Source organism: Cyclospora cayetanensis, unplaced genomic scaffold, assembly GCF_002999335.1.
Source record: "Cyclospora cayetanensis isolate NF1_C8 unplaced genomic scaffold, CcayRef3 CcayRef3_contig_170, whole genome shotgun sequence".
Lineage (NCBI taxonomy): Eukaryota > Apicomplexa > Conoidasida > Eucoccidiorida > Eimeriidae > Cyclospora > Cyclospora cayetanensis.
In genome coordinates this window covers 66,681-88,848 of record NW_020312115.1, presented here as the reverse complement: position 1 = coordinate 88,848, position 22,168 = coordinate 66,681, and the positions used below count along the sequence as shown (strand labels likewise).

At 54.8% G+C, this 22,168-nt stretch overlaps 3 protein-coding genes across 3 annotated transcripts; 1 reads left to right on the top strand and 2 right to left on the bottom strand.

Annotated features, from left to right (window-relative positions):
• Positions 1-1,960: 1,960 nt before the first annotated feature.
• LOC34619078 (ribosome-binding protein 1) lies at positions 1,961-5,186 on the bottom strand. Its single transcript, XM_026337244.1, has 4 exons — positions 5,132-5,186; positions 4,985-5,048; positions 3,902-4,521; positions 1,961-2,676 (listed from the first exon to the last, which is right to left on the bottom strand). The coding sequence occupies exons 1-4, from the start codon at positions 5,184-5,186 to the stop codon at positions 1,961-1,963; spliced, it is 1,455 nt and encodes a 484-aa protein (XP_026193029.1).
• A 1,090-nt stretch (positions 5,187-6,276) lies between these two features.
• On the bottom strand, positions 6,277-7,148 carry LOC113147269 (protein TonB-like). The gene is made up of 2 exons (XM_026337243.1): positions 6,720-7,148; positions 6,277-6,429 (listed from the first exon to the last, which is right to left on the bottom strand). Exons 1-2 carry the CDS (start codon positions 7,146-7,148, stop codon positions 6,277-6,279), a joined length of 582 nt encoding a protein of 193 aa, XP_026193028.1.
• Positions 7,149-17,861: 10,713 nt separating this feature from the next.
• Positions 17,862-20,831, top strand: LOC34619076. Its single transcript, XM_026337242.1, has 3 exons — positions 17,862-18,560; positions 18,747-20,252; positions 20,673-20,831. The coding sequence occupies exons 1-3, from the start codon at positions 17,862-17,864 to the stop codon at positions 20,829-20,831; spliced, it is 2,364 nt and encodes a 787-aa protein (XP_026193027.1).
• Positions 20,832-22,168: the final 1,337 nt, after the last annotated feature.

The following is a 22,168-nucleotide window of genomic DNA, read 5'->3' as shown; positions in this document are numbered from 1 at the left end:
GAAAACCGAAGGATTGAAGGAGAAAATGAGGGCAGGGGTGTATGGGCGGACGCAGCCTTGTACATGTATGTATACACGGAAAGGCTGAATGAGAGGTAGAGAGAGAGAGCGAGAGCGAGAGACTTAGTTACACGCCAAGAAAAAATACTGGTGAATGAGGGAGAAAAGATCCAAGGCATAGAGTGGTGAAAACCGAAGGATTGAAGGAGAAAATGAGGGCAGGGGTGTATGGGCGGACGCAGCCTTGTACATGTATGTATACACGGAAAGGCTGAATGAGAGGTAGAGAGAGAGAGCGAGAGCGAGAGACTTAGTTACACGCCAAGAAAAAACAGTGGTGAATGAGGGAGAAGAGATCTAAGGCATAGAGTGGCGAAAACCGAAGGATTGAAGGAGAAAATGAGGGCAGGGGTGTATGAGCGGACGCAGCCTTGTACATGTATGTATACACGGAAAGGCTGAATGAGAGGTAGAGAGAGCGAGAGACTTAGTTACACGCCAAGAAAAAATACTGGTGAATGAGGGAGAAGAGATCTAAGGCATAGAGTGGCGAAAACCGAAGGATTGAAGGAGAAAATGAGGGCAGGGGCATGCGGGCGGACGCAGCCATGTACATATATATATATATATATATATATATATATATATGCACGGAAAGGCTGAGGTGGAGTGAGACCAAGTTACGCGCCGAGTGAAAACAAGTTGAGCAGAGAGTTTGATCAGCAGGCCTATCTGAGAGGTGTCCTTCAGGGCCATACCCGTATAGGGTCAGGTACCTGTTTGAGTGGGAGAGTGGCACTGTTGGAGGCGCGTGCGACTTGCGCGAAACGGGCAGAGCTTCTCCGAGCTCAATGCCTCCCCTGAAGCCTTTGGCCTTGGTCCCTTTTGTTCGGTGCGTAGCTGCGCAATGGCGATGAGGTGGCTATCCCCCTGCGTGGCGGGGCGGCGATACCTCGAGGAAGTTAATAAATATGAGTCCTTGTAGCGTGCATTCAAAGTCTTAAGGCGCAGTAGGAAACTTGTCGGGCAACATTTAGTGAGGTGCTAGCTCCAAGGCGATTCTGTGGGATAATTGTGTAGACGAATGCAAGCACATTTGCGCCTTTTTGAGATATCCCTGTTTGCGCGTTTCTTCTCTCCGGCCACCTCCCCCGTCCTTCCCCGCCGTCCTACGCAGTTAGTCTGCCTGTGGCATCCCTTGGCGGCTGCCGGGACGTTCTCGTCTTCCGTTGTGTTCTGCGTGGTTGGAAGGGCGCGTTTTCATGTGCGTGTATCTCGTGTTTTTGCTGCTCTGGATAGTCGTCGGTAATGCGTGGATTTACCCACTGCTCGTTGGCTCTGCGTGCACTGGTAGAGAGGTGCTCCCGTTCGCGCGGTGTGCAGGGGAAGGGCCCCCTTAGAAGCCTTAAAAAAAATTTAGTAACTGTTTCGCCGTCTTCGCGGCATTTACATGAGAGCAACATACTTTCAAAACTGCGACGTCAAACACTGCCTCTCTTCCAGACTTACCCGCCCATACCCTAAATATACTTATAGGCGTGTACCTCCCATTCGCCTCTCTTCACTTGCTGACGCGTTCTCCTTGCGCGAGGATGCCTGCACGCTCCAGGTTCTCGTTGAGGATCTGCGCCCATCAGCGAGGTGTTAGCCAGAAAGCCACTGCTCCTAAGTCGGCGGCTCCGGGAGGACTGCGAAAGCGCCGCAAGGCGGAGTGGGGCCTGCGTGGTTTTTAGGGCCCCCCTTCTTGCCCCCTCGGGGAGGGAACTAGACGGTTTTCTTTTACAGTGGGCAAGCAGGTGTTCCTCTCTTTTGCGTTCCTCGACATTCTACGGAGGGCTAGTAGCTTCCCGCGCTGCCTCTCCACCCCATTTGCTGCCTCTTGGGCCCTGGTGCGCATGCAGCTTCCTACCCAGCACCGTCCTGGCTAAAGACTCCCTTTGACTCTAATGTGGCTGCGTTTTCACGCGCCGGCGTTTTGCTTACCGATGCCTTTCGCCTTGGGTATCAGGGGCTTCTTCAAAGGCGACACCTTCAAGGGGGATTTCACTGCTGGCGGCTTTACGAACGTCGTGGCAGCGCTGCTTTTGCCGCTGCCCCCTGCAGGGGCCTGAGACTTCGCTGCGTTCGCTGGCGTCGACACTTTTGCTGCTGCCTGCTGTTCTGTTGGTCCTTGCAGCTTTGCGCCTTGAGGCTTTGCCGATGCAGCCGGCTTTTTGTTCGCCTCGGCTTTCTCCTGTCCAGACAGCTTCGCCGGGGCCTCTTGCTGCTTGCTGCCCCCGAGGGGCCCCTCCTTCTTTGAAGTATGTTCATCGGCAGACTGTGGCTTTTTGGCACCCGGCTGGGCACCCTTGGCTTCCTTCCCTCCGGGGGGCCCCTTCAGGGCCCCAGACGCTGCCGCTTTGCTCGCATGCGTTTTCTTCGGAGGTGCTTGAGGTGTCGCCTTGACAGCTGCCTTCTGCGGAGCGGCCTGCTTGAGTTGCGACTCCTCCGGAGCCTTAGCCCCTTCCCCGCGTTTGACCTCCGGAGAGACTGCGCTCGCTGCTTTCGACGCGTCGGAGGGCTTGCTACTACTGCCCTTCACACTTGGAGCAGCTGCTCGGGAGGGGCTCCCGTCCTTGCTTCTGCCCTTGAGGTTTAGAGCCACTTTCTTAGGAGTCGGCGTCACCACCTTGGGGCCTGCAGAAAGGGGGCACCAAACAGCGAAGCCTCGCCACGATAGCAGAGAAAAGAGAATCTGGCCGAGTGCGAAGAAGGATCATATTGCACTCGGGAGGCCTCTCGAGACGGAACCCAGCAGCAAGGTCAACAACGACAGACACAGAACAACAAAGAAAAGACTGCTGCACAAGAGCGTGGGGGAGAGCGACCAAAGGGCCCCCCCCCCACAACGGCAGAGCAGTCTCGACAAGAGGGCAGGAAGATCACACATCTACCGCTGCGCGATGGCGCGAGGAGCCCCCCCAAAAATAAGAATTCCTCTCCATTTCCCCCTCCTTCTCCCTCCTAGCGGCACTTGAAGGCCTTAAGGGAAGGCCTTTAAGCCCGTAGAGCACGCACTTGCAGCGCTTCCAGCAATGACGGGAGACTCGCGGGCTTCTGAGAAGGACAGACAGCGCGAAGGGCAGCAAGGCAAGAATCTTCTAGCAAGCAAGCAAGAGCTACGCAAGTCGCATTCACCAAGAAACACGAAGCAGTGCCAGACAAACAGGCGGAAGCTTGTCAGCAAGCGCTGATGAGAGCACACGACCTCTCTCGTGACAAAGTCCATTTACGGAGCACGAAGACAATATAAGCCCCCCGCATAGAATAAACGGCCTTCTTCTTGCCGTATGGCTTCTCACAAGCCAATAGATTTAGCGATTCACTGGAGGATCGAGAGGTGCCGTCTCTCTCTCTCTTTAGGCCCTTACACCCAAGAAACCCCTCCAGTCCCGCCAAGCGGTGCCTTGCCCCTCGGCCTCCCTCTTCCCGAAGAAGATGAGAACGCACGATGTGAGGAACCTAATCTCCGTGCAACAAAGTGCCTAATGTTGAGGGTAAGAAGCTGCAGGCTTGGCGACTGCTGCTTTCTGTCTGCGCGCTTGGGCCTATAGACTCGTTGGCATGTACGGCTTCGCGAGAAGCGCGAGGTAGAAAGACAGCAGGGCAGCAAGCTAGCACACCGCGGGGCGAGACAAGCGCTCAGCGGCGCCTTCTTCTAGTTAGGAAGCAACGATCGCTTTCACGCCACCCCAACAGACGGCACACACGAAAATCCCACGAACTAAAACGGCAGTTCGGGCGCAGACAGCAACGCACGAAATGCTTCTTCTTCAACGTATTCAAGAAGCTATATATACATACATATATTTATGTATGTATGTGTGTGTGTATGTGCAGCATGTCGTGTACTGTTCCTTGCCTGTATCGGTTGCTGCATCGGACTCTACGTAGAGGCCGTACTCCTCCTCAACACCAGGGCGCCAGACACCCGCCTCGATCAGCTCGAGCACTTTACGCCTCACTTCCTCGTCTTTGTATGCGTCGACTTGCCCTGTAGCCTTTTTCTTTCGCCGCCGCAAACGCAGCCCATAGGACCGCAGCAAGGCCCTTACCGCAGCCCCCCTATTTTTGCCTTTTCCGCCTGTTGGGCTGTCTGCGCGATCCTTACCTCGTTCAGCTGCCAGAGCGCGCATGCGCTCAAGCGTCCCCGCCGAGAATCTGCGGGCGAGCTCTTCTTCGAGCATTCGACGTTCAGCGTCCTCTTCGGCTTCCTCTGAGGCGGGGAGGCCCTTGCTGTTCGCGGCTTTGCTAAGATCCTTTGGCTCTGCCTTCGAGGAGGCGATGCCTTCTCCTTTGGGTGCTGGACCGCCGGCTGTCGCCGACGCACCGTGGCTTTTTTCGTCCGTTCGCGGTTTGCTCTTTCCCGCGCTTTTCTGGGCAAGCTCCTCTGCCTTTCCCTGCACAGGCGATGCTTCTTTTCCCGGAAAAGCTCCTCGTCGCGCGTCAGAGGCCCCCTCTTTCTTCGACGCTGTGGCAGCCCTACAAACAGTCGGACAGATTATTTACCAGCAACACGAGCTGTGCTACACCCCTAAAGTCGGGCAGGAAAAGCAGCAGCAGCAGCAGCGGGTGTGTGTGTGTGTGTGTGTGTGTGTGTGTGTGTGTGTGCCTCTGGTGACTTTGAGATCGAACGAGGTCTCCAGAGGCAGCATCCACGCGCGCTAGCTACTTCCTCTGCTACAGCCTTACGGTGTGGCGAGGGCTGTCCTCCTGAGCGTCACAACTAGTCTTGCGACTGCAGCGCAAAGAGAGAGCGCGCATTAAACGCATGGAAACGCAGCAAAGGGGCTCTCTGCTTTGCGTGAAGATGCATGCAGCAGGAGCGGAGGGAGCAAATTGAGCAGCTAGGCCGTCTTTCGCTTGTAAGAAGCGATGATCAACAAAGAAGGCAAGCGAAAGCACATAAGAGGGGCCGCAGAAATAAACACACAAACAAACAAACCTGTCTCCATCTCTCCGGAAGCATTTGCCTTCCGAATCTCGATCTCTTCGTCTTGCTCTTTGCCCTGCACATAAAGGGCATCTTTTAAGCGCGAATTTCGCTTCGGTGCAGGAGGCAAGCTCAGAGAGCCATTTCACGGAGATCCACCATTTCGGGCGTGAGCTCTGTGCAGCCTACACTTATGGTGTGGAGCGGCAGCCATCCGGAAGTCGCCAAAACTCCTGACGCTCCGTCTTTGCCGATTTCCACGATCGACAGGCGCATGCCCTCCTCCTTCTCCCGAGGAACCCACAACTGCAGCAAGGAGGCACAGAAGAGAAGAAGAGAAGAACTACGTAAACTCCACGCGGCAACTCTTTGTGCATGCAACAACCTTCGCGGGGAAGGGCCTTCCGTCTTGGAGCGCCGGCCTGGGGGTGGCTGCCAACACTCCGAGAGGAGACGTTCTCCCCAAAGTTTTGGGAGTCGCTCTCGACAGCTAGTGTACGGTTCTGGAGGAAGAGCTGCTTTTTTATACGCATATTTAGGTGGGCACGTGCTGCGCTGGTCTCAGGGGGATGGATGCTCACTGTCTCCTCGATATTGCATACACGGGGGGGGCCCCCACGAGGCTCAAGTCGAGTTGCGTGCCTCCCTGTAACGAGACTGCCTGGGTGTTCGGCCTGCGCAGATGAAGCAGACAGACAGAGACGGCTCTGTATTTTTGCTGCTGGAAGTCACATGTGTAGCGGGGAGAAAGGCGAGAAGCGGGGGGCGAGGCGGAGAGGGGCCTCTAGTCCACACTGGCGGTTCAAAGGGCGCTAAAAAATTGCTACCAGCGGGAGGGGATTTTCCTTGACATCGTGGAGGACGATCTGGAAGATGCGCTGCTCTTTAGATTCACCCTTTAGATCCCTGAAGAAGCAAGGGGAGCCTCAACGTTTGGCAGACATGTGCCGCAGTGCCAGCCGCAGCCTCGCCCCCCCTCAGCAACGCTTTGCACCCACGTATGCAACAGCAGCACCCATTGGAAGGGGAATCAAAGCTTCTTTCTTACTTAAGGTAAGAGATGTGAAAGGATACATATTCCTTGGCTGCAGAGAGGGATGCCACAGCAGGAACAAGAAGGAGATTGACAGGTGCTCTGTGAGACCAAAGGCCCTCGCCCCCTTTCCGTCAGCCCGTCCTCTGCAACCAACAAAACCTTCGGGATGCGGGGTATATATACATATAGATATACATATAAGTATGTACACATGTACCCCTCACTCCCGAGAGACGCCTATATATCTACTGGCAATACAAGGGGGTTTCTAACGAGCCATTCCTCTGTATCTAGACACGCGACTGCCCTGTGGAAAGACTCTTAACGCGAGCGAAGGCACTCGAAAGGCTTTGTGCATCCCTAGAGGCAGAGGGCCTTCTTTTCTGTGTTTCTCACACGTACTCTCTGTCGGCTTCTTGTCCTGAAGCACAGCACGCGCGCGAGCTTTCTGCACATATATATATATATATATATATATATATCTTGAACGGAGATGCATCAACAAGTGACAAGCTGGCGGCAGTTTGGTGAAGGCAAGAGGCAGGGAAGAGATCATAGCAAGCTTCGCAAAGACAGAGAACTTGATGCTCTTACCATTTCAGAATCCTTGGAGTCTCCACGCTGTGTAGTTTTGGAGCTCCCTGCAGCCTTCATGCTCTCTTTCCTTTCAGGAGGCCCCCCCCCCTGCTCGCTTTTCTTTCGAGAGATCGCCTTATCAAGCTGCTTGTCGGCCTCTTCCCCTGCCAAGCGCTTAGACAGCCTTCGTTCGAGCTCTGCCTTTTCTTTGGGGGGAGGCATCGCTTCGACTTTTTCTTTGGGGGGAGGCATCGCTTCGGCCTTTTCTTTGGGGGGATGCATTGCTTCGACTTTTTCTTTGGGAGGAGGCATCGCTTCGACTTTTTCTTTGGGAGGAAGCACTGCTTCGGCCTTTTCTTTGGGGGGAGGCATCGCTTCGACCTTTTCTTTAGGAGGAAGCATCGCTTCGGCCTTTTCTTTTGGACGATCGGGTTCATCTTTAGAAGGCAGAGGCTCCGTCTCTTCCTTCGGACGAAGGCTCTCTCCTTCTGCCTTTGGAGGCGCTTTGAGGGCCAGTGCCTCGTCCTTAGGCGCAGGAGCTGCAACCGAAGGGCTGACCACCATCTTGGGAAGGGTAAGCTCTGTTTTTGCGGGTATTATCTCGACTTTAGGGATCAGAGAAGCCCCTGCTTTGGATATTCCTCCTTCTGAAGACTTCGAGGGGGCAATGTAGAGGCCTTGGGAAGAAGGGAGCAGAGAGGGTGAAGGCTGCGGGAGAAGAGAGACGGCAGAACCGCTCAGTTTGGAGGGCACAGCAGTGGAATCTGATGCTTTTTCGGAGATCAGCACAGAGGGTGCTTTTTTTCCACCAGGTTGGGCAGCCTGCGACAGAAGGAGCGACGATGCTCTTTTAGTTTCGGCTGCTTTCTTCTTGGAGGCAGAGATCCCTGAAAGGCAGAGAGCGACAGACACGGTTGTTTGTTGTAAGGCCTGCGGAGCTGGCAAATGGGCATATGGCTAACAAGCTGGTGGAATACTGCTGTTTCGCGAGCTCTACCACAAAACAACAATGCCATGCTCTTTTTTTCCGTCCTGCTGTTTACCTCCCTCCTCCCCTCCCTGATCCCCTCAAGGAGGAAACAGAGAAGCGAGCAGGGCATAATTTTCCAGGAGAGGACTCACCGGAGGTTTTGGTACTGCCAAACTGCGCCGAAGACTTTGCGGGAAGAAGGGAGATCGACTTGCAAGGGCGTGAAGTGGAGCCATTGCGGGAAGGGGCCTTAGAGCTCGCCGATACACTGGCGTCAGCTGCATGCAAACGCATCCAAACGCTTTCCTTTGGAAAAATTGCACGCGCTGCTGCTCACACCGGCAGAAACAGGCGCCCTTGCACAACTACTATAAAGACAAAAAGACACACAGTCCCCGTCATAGTCGATAGACGCTATGCTCTCCCCTTTTTTATTCCTGCGAAAAAGGCCGGTGCTGCGCCAGCCTGGATGATTTTTTTTGCCTTCCTTTTAGGCGCAGCCTTCCTCCTTCTCCTTTCCCCCTTCCTTCCTTCCCCCCTCTCTTCTTTCCCCTCTCCCGTTCGAAGCTTTATTGCATGAGCGAGCAGGGCAGGAGCTGCTGCGCGTGCTGGGGTTGTGGCAGGAGGGACAGTACATACCGCTTGATTGGTCAGGCAAGGAAGCTGAAGCCATCAGGCTTGCCTGAGCCTTTACGTCTTTCTCTCCAATGGCAGCGCAGGTCGGTCTCTGCAAAAGGCCCCTGTGTTCGAGAATGCTGGAACGCATCGTTTCGTCTTTGCTTGTCGCTACAGCACACACACACACACCACACATACATACACAAGAATGCCCCTTCTCCCTCACTCCCTCAGGAGAACGCTTGCTTTCCGACTGTTTCTGCCCCCTGGCAGGCGTCTTAATTGCTACTCAGTACGTGTCCAGCAGTGCTTTCGCAGGAAAACAAGCCGCCAGCTTGGTGCGGGTGGCGCTGATGAACTACACCATACGTGATTCTGGAGAGTTCGACGAGAGAAGAACCTCAATGGGAGCAGCCTGCGGAGAGCAGAGGCAATCTTCATAACTAGTATACATACATATATATATGTATATATACACATCTATATATCTAAATGTACCTAAAAATATATATACATATATATGTACATGTTTCCAACCCCACTCCTGAGGAGCCCCTCTGTATCGCTCGCCTTCAGTCCGCACCCCGAAGCCGTAGCTTCTCTATTTCACCAGGTCCTTACCCCTGATTTTTTTTAACGGCCTGTTGATCAAGGCGGCAAGTACTAGGCGTGGCTAGAAGAACCCGACACACAGGGGACTGGCACTTACGGCGAAAACGAGCTCTCTCTCGGGACTAATTACCCTTCCATCTTTGAAGTAAAGGGCAAGACCATCTGTGCGCCGCATGCCTTCCCAGTGGACAGCATGAACTGCTCTGTACGCTGGAGCCTTAGGGCTTTGCGAACGCACAGAGCGCGATCTATTGGATGGTTTGTCTAATAAGGACCGCTTCGAGGAGTCTCTCCCCCTCTGCCCATCCTCGAAGCCTCGCCGACCCTCTCGCGGCTCGGTGCTGCCTGGCCGCTGCCGCTGCTGCGATTGCCAGTGCGAAAGCAAAGCAGGCTGCGAGTCTGACAGCTGGCTGTGCCTCCGGTGCCTTTTTTGCGCCTCTTCCGGCGAAGAGTGGGGGTCCCCCCTCGATCGACCACCGCCAAGGCGGCCTCTCCCGTAGTATGCGCTCGAGCTGCTCCCTGCTGCGCCTTCCAAGAAAGCGGACTGCTGCTGCTGCTCTCGCTCCTGCAGCAGCTCCCAGTGACTCTGCGGCAGTCCGCGCAGCGCCGCTGCAAGATCACGCCTCGCCTTCTCTATGGCAGGATGCAGGTGACTGCTGGAGGCCACAAATGCCACCGCTTTCACCATGTTTCTGCTGTTCGGTCCGGGCATGGATTCAGCATACTTGCTCGCTTCCTGCGCGAAGAGGGGGGTTATGCAGTGACAGACACCCAAGAGTGCGTGCAGCAGCAGAGAAAACTCCGAATCAGACTGCGTCCACAGCACACCACATCACACACAATACACCACGCATCACACACAATACACCACACATCACACGCAATACACCACACATCACACGCAATACACCACGCATCACACACAATACACCGCGCATCACACGCAATACACCGCACATCACACACAATACACCACACATCACACGCAATACACCGCACATCACACACCACACGAATGGCAAGACTGCTGCAAGAAGGGCACCCCGGCAAAAGCGTTTTCCTTCCCCATCGAGCTCTGGCTGCCCCCTACAAAGGCGGCCTCCGTCATCACCCCTCTCCGGCGAACAAAAAAGCGCTTTCTGCCGCTCTCGTTGTATGCTTGTTGCATCTCTCCCACTCCCTCTCGCCCTCTTGAGGTCCTCCTCGCCCCTGCGCAAGGCCCTAAGCCTGCATAATATCTGCCTGTTGTCTCCTTGCCTCTGTGGACCCTCTTTTTTCCCGCCTTTTCAGCCTGCTTTCCTCAACGCCAAGCCACCAGCCCCCCTTCCTGCCCGTTCTCAGACGCCTCTCACCCATGGGCCCTGCTCTCCTGCTCGCTCAACGCGGCCGTCTCCGCCTGACGGCTTGAGCCTAGCCATCTCCCCGATCTTGTAGCGACGCTGTGCCTCCCGACCATCCGCCAGCTCTGCAAAAAGAGAGGGCATCCGCAGACTTGCGCACCGGAATAAAGGCTCGCGCAAAGAAGATCGACACGTGAGGCCGCAGGGGAACGCCACCACACACGCGCAGAGTGCCTTTTTTTAAGGGCAGGAAGCGACTGCACGTCAAGCGCCTCTTACGCACTCCCCCCTAGGAAACAGCCACGACGTGCTTTGTTAGCAGAGAAGGAAAAGCATTTGGCGTTTGAAAGCCTGCGCAGCATGCAAGTGTGGTAGTGGGCCTCTGCAGGGATGTCTGGAGGCGAAGGGAAAAAGGGAGACAGCTTGCCTCTTCTGAGCCTCTTTAGCTCGGTTTCCATGGGATTCTGTCTCTGTAACGCCTTCTGGTAAAGGAGATAGTAATTTTGAACCTTCGTTTGGAGCGTTGCCACTGCAGCAAGGCCCAACAGACAGCCACCAGCACAGCACACAGAAGCGTCTGGAACCGCGCCGCACAAACAGTGCCTCAAAAATCGCCCTGCACGCGACTCAAGAGACGGGCAAGAAGAAGAGAAGCAGATGAAGGAGAGATGGCGACCGTGCGGATGTGCGCCTAACTTCTCATCCGTAGCTAGCTAGCCCCTTCCCACCCCGCCCGCTTCCCTCTATCGCTTGCCGCATGTGCCTCCAATCCTTCTCTAAAGAAGTCTCACTTTCCGCCTCGACGGCAGCCCTCTCTCCGACCGACAAGGGGACCGCTCTTCGGTTCATCCTCTCTAGAACTTCAGCCTTCTCCTCCCTCAAGCGTAGCTTCTCCACAAGGCTTAGAGCCTCTCTGAGGCACATACCCACAGGAGGCCTCACGGCAAGGCCCCTCCTCTATCGCCCCTCTCCAGCGACGCCCCCACACCCACGCACGCGCCCTCCCCTTCTGCCTTCGAAAGCAGAAAACTTCTGCTCTCTTGCCCGCTTTCACCAGTCCCTTCGCCAACAAGCCTCCAGGGATGGGCGCATGCACTATTCACTGTGCGCCTTTCCAGCCAACCACACACATACGGCTTGCAGCCGGAGGCACACGAAACGAAAGCACCACGCGCAACCTTCCCCAGAGCACTTCTCACTCGCATGAAAGGAAAACTCTGCGAGTGCTCAACAACACACTGGGCTGCAACCGCTCACGGAGGCGCTGCGAATCCGGTTGTGACGTAGGGAGCCCGTGGGAGGAATTCGGCAAGATTCTTGTTGCTCTCTCTTTCCAGAAGCATCTGCGCCTTTTGGACCGCATCAGCCGCCTTCGCTTGAAGGTCTTCGGCTGTACACGGAAAGTCTTTTTCCTCTGGGGCTGAGGAGTGCAGCAAGAGAGAAAACAGGGAGGCAGAGGCTTCACCCGGATCGGCGCGCAGTATGAGGCCTCACCCACCCGGAGGCACAGGATGTCACAGACACACCTGAAGAAGGGCTTTTTAAGAATTCCTCCTGAAGTCTCGGCCCTGAAAAACGTCTCTGTTCACTGGAATTCGATCGCCTCCAAAGCGAAGAGGCTTTACGCTGGCGTTGCGTGGAAGGTGGCGAGGGCTGGGAGGGCAAGAACGGCGGCTGCCGCTGCTGCTGCTGCTGCTCGTCAGTTTTTGTTGGCCCCTGTGTGTCGCGAGCTGCGTACAATGTGGTGCAGGCAGACATCAACACACTGAGCCACAGTGGCAAGTAGGCAGCAGGCAGAGGCCGCAATATGCGCCGCAGAAGCGTTCGTGATAGGGGTTTCTGAGGGAGATTTAGGGGCCTCTGTGATAGCGCGGCAAGGAAGGGAGCTGCCGAGCCGACTGATTCCCTCTAAGGTCCTCTTCTCAGGAGAATCGAAGAAGACTTGTCCACGGTAGGCGTGTAAATAGCCTTGAGGAGGCTATGCTGAACAGGCACTGCGACATACCGCGTGATTCCTTCTTGCGCTCCTTTCGTGACGAGGGGTGGTCTGTAATGCTGCATTCAGCCCAGGCGTGTGTCGGAGGATTGGAGGCCTCATCTGTCTCTGAAAACTCCTGAGGGTGCCCCTGTCTGGGTGTGTCAGAGTCTCGCCTGCTCTCAGCAAAAGATCGGCCTTCGTCCTTCCGCAGGGGGGGAGCCTGAGGCGCAGTGCGGCACGCAAATGAAGGACTGGGCAAATTTGTTGTACATGAACCGAAGGCTCCTGCTCGCGGCAGCGTCACGGCAGAGCTTCTGCTGCTTTCGTGTGCGGAAACAAGGCCTCATAGAGAGAGCGGCGTGCCCTTAGGGGGAGGCGAGGCGACGCGAGAGAGGGGTACCCCCTGGAGGATGCTAAACTGACAGAGAAGTGGCGATGGTCGTCTGCAGACGCGGGGGAAAAGTCGTAGGCGTCCTGCTGCTCGGATGCTAGGAGAGACCTTTTATCGAGGTCGTGGTGAAGGTCCCCGTGGACGTTCTCCAGTCTGTTGCGAAGAGCCTCCGCTACTGCAGCGTTTCCCACTTCTCGGGAGGCGGAGGAGGCCTCCTTGGCGACGAGACGGGTGCCTCCTCCGTGGGGAGGCACACCAAAGTCATCTGGAGTCATTGCGTTCCAGCACGGGAAGACCTCCTGTTTGTTTTTCGGGTAGGAGAAAGGACTCCTCGGCTGGCCCTCGTAGGAACCGTCTGGGTTCGCTTCTCTCTGACAGCGACTGTGGCGTGAGGCAGCACGGGCTGCGCTGTGTCTGCCCAAGGGTATATCATCTGTCGGCTGTCTCTGAGCACTCAGGCTGCGACGTCGGCGGGTAGCAGCCTCTTCATGAGCCCTTAAGGCAGGAGATGTTGTCCTTCCAAGCAAGGAGCCCGTGTAGTTCGTCTGTTTAGAAAAAGGGGTGTCTAGGGCCAGCTGATTGTACATCCGCCGGCGCGCATACGCAGAAGAAGGGAATCCCGAATGCCCCCCTAGGGCCCCTGGGAACGCCATTGTAACAGACCAAGTGTTTCCCCTCTCCCACTGCACCCCGCAAGCCCATGGCACATGCGATTTTTACGCGGACGCGCAGACAGAGAGGTCCCCCCCTGCGTTGGTAAACGCAAGAAAAAACCTACACATGGGCTTCCAAGCACGAGATTTGGACGTAGGGTATGTAGGCCTTGAGCTCGCTTGGCAGATCGTGGGAGGGCCGCGGGAGAGATGCTGGAAGGCTGTCAAGATGGCGCATCAGAGAGAGGCAGAGGGGGTGAACTACAAGAAGGCCAAGATAATCCAAAATTACTTGGAATCTATTGAAAAAATAAACTTGAAACGGCGAGTGTTTCTTCTCGAGTTCCCCAGTCTCTCAGCTCTTTGTCGGCTGTGGTCAGTTGCTCGTCCCGGCAGCGGGGGCTCCTGGTGGTGCCTGTGGGCAGAGTGTTTCGCCGTGTTTTTTCATTGGTCGCTGCTCTCTGTCTTGCTTAATTTGCACGACAGCTCCCAGAGGAGAATGACTCTGTAGAAAATCGTTGCCCTGCTTGGCGCGTTTGAGCGTACGAGCAGCACAAGCAGCAGAAGCCCAGAGGCCACTGCGACTGCTTTGGGGAGTAAAAGACGAGGAAGTAGCACGCGCTGAAAATACAAATATGATGTATGTAACGTTGTTTCTTATCCAGTTTGATTGCCCAAAAAGCAAGCAAATCAAAGAAGACGCAGATACTCGGACAGAGCGAGAAGGAGGCACGAGCTGCACTACAAATCGTGGAGCCTCTGATTGCAAATCAAGCATCATTCAGTGTCTGCATGCCTCATTGTTTTCCCACAAGAGGCGACTTTTACTCACAAAGTAAAAGGTGGAGGCAAACAGGGCAACCGCTCATAACGCTCCCAGCGAGTGCCGACACAGCGGAAGCAACCCCGTCAAAAGCCGGAGTTCAGGAATTGGCGCTAATGCTTTGCATCCAAATACAAGAAATATACTCAATGCGAGGGGGAATAAGCAGCCTAATTGTGGGGATGATGAGAAAGCCTTCAATTAGTGGAACAAAGCTTTGAGTGGGTAGGTTCAGCACGCTCATTTCGTTAGCGTTGAAGTCATTGGATTTTGTCACTAACTCGGGTCAACCACCACCATCGCGCAATCTTAATCAAACAAAATCTCCTTTAGCTAGTTTCTGTCTCTCCCGCTCTTGCCGAATAGCTATGTCCGCCACTGCCTTAGCCACATTTAAATTTCAGGCCTTGTTTTAAAATTTGGCAGGGTTGCTGCAAGTCATTACATTGTCTCCTTTGGCATTGTAAGCACTCCCTGGGTTCCTGCAACATATCGTGCGTTCACTATGCTTGCTGGGGAACGTCTGGCCTAGAGTGATCGCACATCTAGAACAACAAAGCCTGTAGGCAGTCAGTACAGTGCATTCTTTGGGGCTTGCAAGGTCTTCAACTCAAATTCCTGACAAAAGAAACGGAGTAGAGCCCGGGTAGCGGCGGGGAGCTAGTGAACATTTTGACCAAGAAGTGCTATTCTTGACTTGCTGCATCTCCGCTGCTTTCGGACGCCTCTTCATTCCTTCAAGTAAAGCACAAGGCGCTACCAGTGCACTACCACTTACGTACTAGCTGTTGATTCCTTTTTCAGACCTGCTGTATCCTAGTTCGATCAGGACGAAACAGCGCATTCATTTTCCCACCGCGGAACCTCGTATCCCTTTAGACACTAAACTCTGAAACCGCCGAATTACACGAAGCGTGAACGAGCCCGCCTCTTAGAGGAGTTAACCGGAAGCAGAATTAAGTATTGCACATAAGAAAGCAATGACGGCCTTATTCTATGTATATGCCTGGGAAGCGCCTCACAGGGCCATTTGGTCCATGTATCCAACAATAATGAACTTGCTGCACTTCCTCTTCCCCTAAATAAGCATCACTTCCCTCTTACGTTTTGAAGGAACGCCATCACCGTCTGTTCTCAGGTACTCTTGTTATGAGCGTGCCCTGAGCCACCCATGTCCTTCTTTACTTCCAGCAGCGCTGACACTCCCCCTCATCAGTGCACTAGTGCTTTCGTCCAGCCTCTCGATGTTACTCTGGCCTTGCAAAGATTTTACAGATGAACCTATAGGTCTTCTCCTTTGCCGTCTTCCTGTTGCATAGAGCTCTTTTAGAACGGACACCAAGGGGCCCACGTCCTCAGACGGTTCTGGATAGTTTGTCGTGTAGGACGTAAGGGGTAAGGGCTCTGTGCAAAGGGCCAAAGTATGCGTCTAAATCCGTCCCACCTTCTTGTGTCTATCCCTTACTGCGTGTCCTTTGCTTCTTTGAACTACATCTTCCCAACCTTCCCATGGACCTATCTCTAAGTCCACTAGAAATGCATGAAAAATCACGGTACGATAAAGTTCCCATGGCCATAGCATCGGCGTACCAAGTTTTCAGATGAAGAGAAGCAGAGCTTAGTTTTAAGAGCTGCATTAACGAAGTCAGCCTGGCCCTTTCTCTTCTTGTCAGCCAAAGCACAGCGCAGTGGTTTGCGTCACTGAGATAGCCCTCTGGTATCGTTGGACACTCGTCCTCGCAAAAGACCTGGGGTTGGCCGGCCTTCTGGTCGTTTCGGGCCTTCGCAGGTGTTTTGCGGGTGGGTGTACACTGTGATGACTTGCTCTCATGTCATACTTGGTGCAATGAGTAGTATGCCAACAACTTGTGGACGGAGAGAGGGGCTGCGGAAGGGCAAATTGAGACTCCTAGGGCAAGAGCCCTCTTGAGTGACCTGATACGATTGAACTCATGACTTGATTATATATTTTTAATGCGTAGGTATTGGCTTGACAGTTCACTAAGTTTTTTGTGTATTTCATAGCCTGCAAAGGAGGAGCCCTTAGCGAGCATACCGCTTTAGTGGGAAACTTTGCGCATGCAATTGAAGAAAAGGACTTGTTCTCTAGGGTCGTTTACTGCGAGGAGAGCGCTTTTGCCCTGTTAGCGAAGCACAAATGCCACGCAGGAAGCACGATTTGCGGTCCCCTCCCATCAAATGTTTGATTTTCTGAAGGCAACTTGAAATGGTGTTGACTGGCGCTGGGATGCATGTACCCGGCCTGCAAGTGCCTGGCAGTGGTGATTAGGAAGCTGCCACTATTAGCGCGGGGAAAAAGGCCAATCTGGATTCTTGTATTCTACAGGTAAACTAAGCGGCTTAACAATTAAAGCTATGCGTTTATCAATTCTTAATAAAATGACCGGTCAGCTGGAAGCACAGTCTAGATCACTGAAAGAGAGCGTTCTTCTCTGCTTTTGAAAAATGCAGTTTTCCTCCTTTATTTGAGACTACAAGGTTTGTGGCTCAAAGGAAAAAGTTACAGCAATGCCAGTGTCATTCCCATCACCCAGAACAGTCCTAGCAATCGCACAGAATGTCCACTAGGCATATGGAATGCTATAAATGGGTCAAGTTGGAACTAGAAAGTTACTTGTGGATCATTATCCTTTTGTGTTGGGATAAGTGAGCTTCACGACGGAGTGCTCTGTTGCTTGTCATAGTTGTAGTGCAGGGAAACACAAGTACGAAAGGAGTTCATAGCCTTTGCCTGTGTGCGAAGGAAATTTGTGCGACTGCGTGGTCTATTCTGCGCATGTTGCCAGCTGCTCCACTCCTGATCGGCGCCACTGTATGCTCATCATTGTGAGGAATTTGCAGTGAGGGAGGAGAAGTCCTTTCTTTACAACGCAGATGGGAATGTTCCCCTTTAAAAACGTGGCACTGGATTTCCGTGCTGCCCGCCGTTCAAGGAGACCGCAGTAAAACATGATAGATCCCCTTCACAAAAAACAAAGATATGATTACCACATGCCTAATTGCACGCGTATCTATATACACCACATCGCCAACAATGTCACGTAGAGAGTGCAACAAGCCAGGGCGCAGGCATGTTATTGTCATCGCTCTGTGGGCTCGCTCGACAGGGAACAATGCCACACAGAGGCGAAATCACACTGGAAACTATGCGTGTTATTCCGTTTTGGTCAGTTACGGCTTTGGGAAGGAATTGAAGCCTCAGGGTTTACGGGTGAGAATCACGAGCGATCGGCCATGGCGTGGTGTGGGGAGGGGTTCGTTAACTGCAGGGGGGGATTTTCAGAGAAACAGTTGTTGGAAATTAATTTAATGTAGATTTGATTCCAAGTATTAATGTAGTACATGTGAAACAACAAACAACAGGAGCAAGACAAGGAAAATGCGCGGACAGCTGCGCTGAAGCGATACATTTTCCCAAGGTATGTTAGACTATATTTGCTCTTTTGTCCTGCAGAGTGAAGACAATTTTTACGAACAAGCCCTTTTGACTCCGGCACAAGTAACAGCCGGTGTTGCCTGTACACATAACCTTTACTCAATCCTGGCCTCAAGTCGATCGACCGGTGGGCCCTACGTACTGTGCTTTCTAGTCCTCCTTTCTTCCTGAGCTGGGCTTCAGGGGGTACCAGGACCTAGAATTCGCTTAGCTTTGGCTTTATGCCACCTCTGCGCTCTGCATCTTTGGCGGTAAACGCCGTGGCTGCAGGCGGAGGTTTCATTGATAGGAGCGTCACCATCCAAATAACAAACCGGGAAATGTGCTCTGATTAGGGTCAGCGGCTTCTGTTGGCACCCTTACGGTTATGGTTGTCAGGGTGCCGAGTGCAGTATTGGGGTTTGCATTTTCTAGTGTACAGACTGCCGATGCAGCATGGAGCGGAATACTCCTCTAGGCGGACCCCTCCATTCCTCCCTCGCTTGCGGCTTCCCTGCTCTCCCGCCAGCGTGCCTGTACACCGTACAGACTACAGAAGCCGAACTTGAGCAGCTTCTCTCGGGGATCGGGGGCCTGCAGCAAAAAGAGCGGTGGCACTCACAGCAGCAACGGCCCAAAGCCGAGGACAGCCCCCTGCGTCTTGGAGGTCTCTGCTACCCAGAAACAAGAGCAGAAGCGGCAGCAGGCTGTTCAGGTGTGCGCGCACTCGGCGAGGCGCCTACTGAGCTCCAGAAAGCGAAATCTCCCTCCAATTCCCCGCAACAGACAGAACGAGAACCAGGAGCAACGCCTCTCATCACCCATGCATGCATCGTCTTTTCTCGATGGACTCCCTACAAGAGTGTTTTGAACGAGCAGCCTAGCCAGCTTTCCGGATCCTCCGCACGAAGCCCCCCCTGGGGGCGCTTTAAAGAGGATTCCCCAGGGGCCGATCTCCCGGACCCTCCTGCGCACGGCTTCCCCCTGGGGGGCCCCTCTGGAGTGGATGAAGGCCTCTTAGAGCGGCTGGGGCGGTACGAAGCCCTTATTCGCGACTGTTCAGCGGAGCGAGGGCCCTCGGAGGCCTCTGGCTCTTCGGGAAGATCTCTGCCTTCTCAGAATAACCCACACACGGCTGGCAATGAGAGGGGATGCGCATGGAAGGACTCTACGGAAGGGGAAGTCTCCCGAAATTCCATTGGAATCATCATGAAGGAGCTGCAGCGTCTGGACCCTGCAGAATTCTTGTTGCTGTTTTCGCGCATGCAGCCGCATTTACGGTCTGCTGCTGCAGCTGCGGCATGCCCCATTCCGCCTTCCCTGCTTCAAGAGCCTCAAGAGGCCCCTCGGGATTTCGTGGCGGGGCCTCAAGAAGATCTCGAGCCGTTCGATAGCCCTCAGGAGGGCCTCCTTGTGGAGCAGTTGCAGGGGGTGGGAATTTCTCCTGTGGCATGTGTGCAGGCGAGGAAGAGCTGTACAGGGCGCAGCAGCAGCAACACGCACAAGAGGCCGGCCGCTTTGGCAGCAGCTCCGGTGGCTGCCCATTCTTACACGGAGCATGCGTCTCCCGTGTTGTCTGTTTTGGCTCCATCCAGTGGTGTCTCTGAGGGCACGGGGGACAAGGCGGAGGCCCCTGGGCCCCCCGCGGCGGCTTGGTTTTCATGGGATGGAACGGCTGGAGTGCCTTACGATGCAATAGGGAACGAAATAGGGCCACGCTACTTTATGCCTAAGACGCTGTCTCAGTATTATTGGGAAGGCTTGCTGCTGGACTCTGCATCATGGTGCGAAATGACGATAGAGCCAGTTGCAGCGTACATTGCCTTGGCGCTGCATGCGCATAGCGAGCTGCAGAGGGCTTTGGAATGTGAACACGAGGTAGAGCCGTCTTTCCCTCAGCTTCTGGGGCACTACGGCTACAGTGACGGCAGCGGCAGAAAGGGCAGCAACCTTCCTGATCCTGATGGCTTCACCAGCTCCTGTGCGAGTGAGACAAAAGAAGGGGAGGGTGTTGCTGCTCCCGTCCAAGGGCCTTCTCAGGCCTCTGGCGTCTCCGCCCTGTCGCCTTCACTGCTTCCCTCCTCCCTGCGCCTACGGCCGCTTGTTGCGGCAGATGGTTGCTGTGGCGCTGGAGGAGACGTAGCTCAGCTGTCTAGACACTTTGACCTGGTTTTGGGGGTTGACAGAGATCTCTTGAGAATCTCTCTTTGCCGCCACAACACGCAGCTCCTAGCACTCAAGGACAAGAACTGCGCTCCCGTGGTCTTGTTGCACCAGCAGCTGCAGCAATTCGCTGTGTTACGGGGGGGATGGAGCGTTAGAGACACTCGACCTGCAGCCACCCCGTCAGCAACGCCAGCGGGTGCTACCTCTCCGGCAGGGGCCACGCACTGCACGGCTCTGTCTCTTCGGGCCCTTACAACTCGCCAAGCGGCCATTAACGAGGCTTTCGGACGCCGTATTCACAGCGGCTCCTGGAGAGACAGCGAGGAGGCTGCATGCGTCGTTGGGGCCTCCGAAGCGGATGCATTGGAAGCTACAACCGCTCAGGATGCCGCATGCCTCTGCGTTCCTTTTAGCCCCCTCCCATGCCGTCTGTGTAGTGCTCCCGGAGCTGCTGCTGCTCAAAGAGTGACGCGGCAGAGGCGCGCCAGCATGGCCTCTCCCTCGCAGCCAGTAGCGTCCACGGCAGCAGTCAACAGTGATCCTGAAGGGCTTCCTCAGTCTAGCGGTGAGCACGTCGCTGCCAGAAAAGAAACCGAGGGAGAGCCCCCCCAAGCAGGCCTCAGCGGGCCCCCCCGTTTCTCCCAGCGTCCACTGCCCGTCTCTCCTGATGCGTTTCTGCCAGTTGATTGGCTGTACATGTCGCCTCCGTGGGGGGGCGAGGGCTATGCGGGGTGCCGTGACTTCCTAAAGACTAGGTTTCTGCTTTCGGCCCGCCGCGGGATGCTCGACCTCATCCTGGCAGCCTCCAGGTGCGCGTACAGCCGTTGCTTAAACGGCGAGGCTGCATGCTGCGATCCATTCCGATCCTGCTGCTGCGGCTGCTCCTGCGGAGGAGCGCCATGTAGTGACATGTTGCCAGGTGTCTCCTTAGCAGTGTGACTCTGGGTGCTTTTCGCCTGACCGGCCTCTACTGCCACGCGCGTATAGCCGTGTTCGATCCCTTGTCGCTTGTTGTCTGCCGACCAAGCGGCATCCGGGTGGTTCACATGCCCCTTCAGAGGTGTGCTTCATCACGTTGTGATTTTCCTCTGCCCTCTTCAGGGTAGCTCCGAACGTTTGCCTCTTCCTTCCGCGTTCAACAGACCTCCACGAGCTGATTGTTGTTGCATCTTTGCTGCAATTTCCTCTCTTGGAGGTAGAAGCGCTCTATTTGCCCTCAACTCGGCCACCACACAAACGCAGGAATTCCCAATACAGTAGAGAAGAAGCACCCGTCTACCCCAAGGTAAGCATCCTCCCTGCCTCAGGGGCCCCTGGGGGGCCCCCAGCGCCACGGATTCTTATCTCCTCCCCTGCGTTTTCGGTGTAAATTTTGTGGGCGACTTCCGGGGATGTTGGGGCTCCACAGCGTTCCTGCTTCTGATGCTGCATCCGAAAAATTGTTTGCCGCTGCACCCGTGCCGCGTGGAGTCCAGTCCCTCCTCCTCTTCCTCCTCCCAGTTCGAAGCGTTTCTCTCTAGTTGCTTTTCCAGTGTCCATCCATCAAACATACGCCAGCGCTCCCTTTAGGAATCGGCCTTGTCTGGACCACTGGTCTTTGCCTTTCTTTCCGTTGCGCCGCAGGCAATCGTGGTGTACCTTGTGAGGGAGGTTGCAGCATGGGTGAAGAGCAGGGGCCTTCCAAGCGACAGCGTTTACATTAAGGCGAAGCAGACCCGCTGCCGCAGCTGGTGTAGCGCGACGGGCTCCCATAAGTATCCCTTTAGGGTGGGGCAGGGGATTAGTGTTGCCAGACGGCCTAGGCACCTGCTAGACTTTGTGTTTTGTGAGTTGCCTCTACGAGCCCCTAGGGCTACACAAAGACAAATCCTCTCAGCTGATATTCTATCACAGGATGCGCCAGCAGTCAGCATGCCCATTTCCCTTCCCCAGCTATTGCAAGGCGTACGGAGGGCAATGGAAGCCCTTGCAAGTGGAGGCAAAGACCTCAAGGGTCCCCCCCATAATCTCCCAGAGGCTGTCGAGACTGCCCTGGAAGACGGGGCCCTTGGGACAGCCCTGGCAGCGTTTGCTGCTCTCTGTGGGCAGGAGATGATTGAGGCTCTGAACGAAACCCCGGAGGCAGAGCAGCATCACTCGTCAGGTCATCAGCCACCTTGAGCTGGTAGAGGGGGCTCACACCAACGACCTCCAGGGACAAGTAGGCTTTAAGCGCCTCCTAGCAACTTATCAAGTTGGCTGTGGTCGTTTTCTAGTAGCAACCCCGGGGTTGGCATCAGACAAAACTTTGAGAAAAAAAGACGGAAGTTAGTAAATGAGTTGCACCCCCATAGAGCCGTCTGGTCACTTGCCTAGGGGCAAGGAGAGACGAGGCCATACAGAGGAGCTAGGCTGCTCCCGGCACCTTTGAAAGTATGCTAGGTAGCTGGATTCAAAAATACAAAGCGGCACCTCTTGGCGACGTGGCCTTGACCCCTGCTGTGACCAATGGACTCCCTTGACTAGGCAGAGCCGCGCCACCGCAAGGTGTTGAGATGCCATACTTACTGCAAAAACGGAAGATAAATTGTACAGAACCCACTTGCCCCGTTGAATGG

Excerpts from the sequence above, each read along its gene's own strand:
- LOC34619078 (XM_026337244.1), bottom strand. The coding sequence starts at position 5,186 with ATGGCTGCCGCTCCACACCATAAGTGTAGGCTGCACAGAGCTCACGCC. Across the intron at positions 4,522-4,984 it reads TTCCGGAGAGATGGAGACAG|GGCTGCCACAGCGTCGAAGA; the intron begins GTTTGTTTGTTT and ends GACTGTTTGTAG. Across the intron at positions 2,677-3,901 it reads CGATGCAGCAACCGATACAG|GCCCCAAGGTGGTGACGCCG; the intron begins GCAAGGAACAGT and ends CCCTTTCTGCAG.
- LOC113147269 (XM_026337243.1), bottom strand. The coding sequence starts at position 7,148 with ATGGTGGTCAGCCCTTCGGTTGCAGCTCCTGCGCCTAAGGACGAGGCA. Across the intron at positions 6,430-6,719 it reads CCGACAAGCAGCTTGATAAG|GACAAGAAGCCGACAGAGAG; the intron begins GCGATCTCTCGA and ends GCTGTGCTTCAG.
- LOC34619076 (XM_026337242.1), top strand. The coding sequence starts at position 17,862 with ATGGAGCGGAATACTCCTCTAGGCGGACCCCTCCATTCCTCCCTCGCT. Across the intron at positions 18,561-18,746 it reads CTGGCAATGAGAGGGGATGC|GCCCCTCGGGATTTCGTGGC; the intron begins GCATGGAAGGAC and ends GAGCCTCAAGAG. Across the intron at positions 20,253-20,672 it reads CTCCTGATGCGTTTCTGCCA|GGTAGCTCCGAACGTTTGCC; the intron begins GTTGATTGGCTG and ends TGCCCTCTTCAG.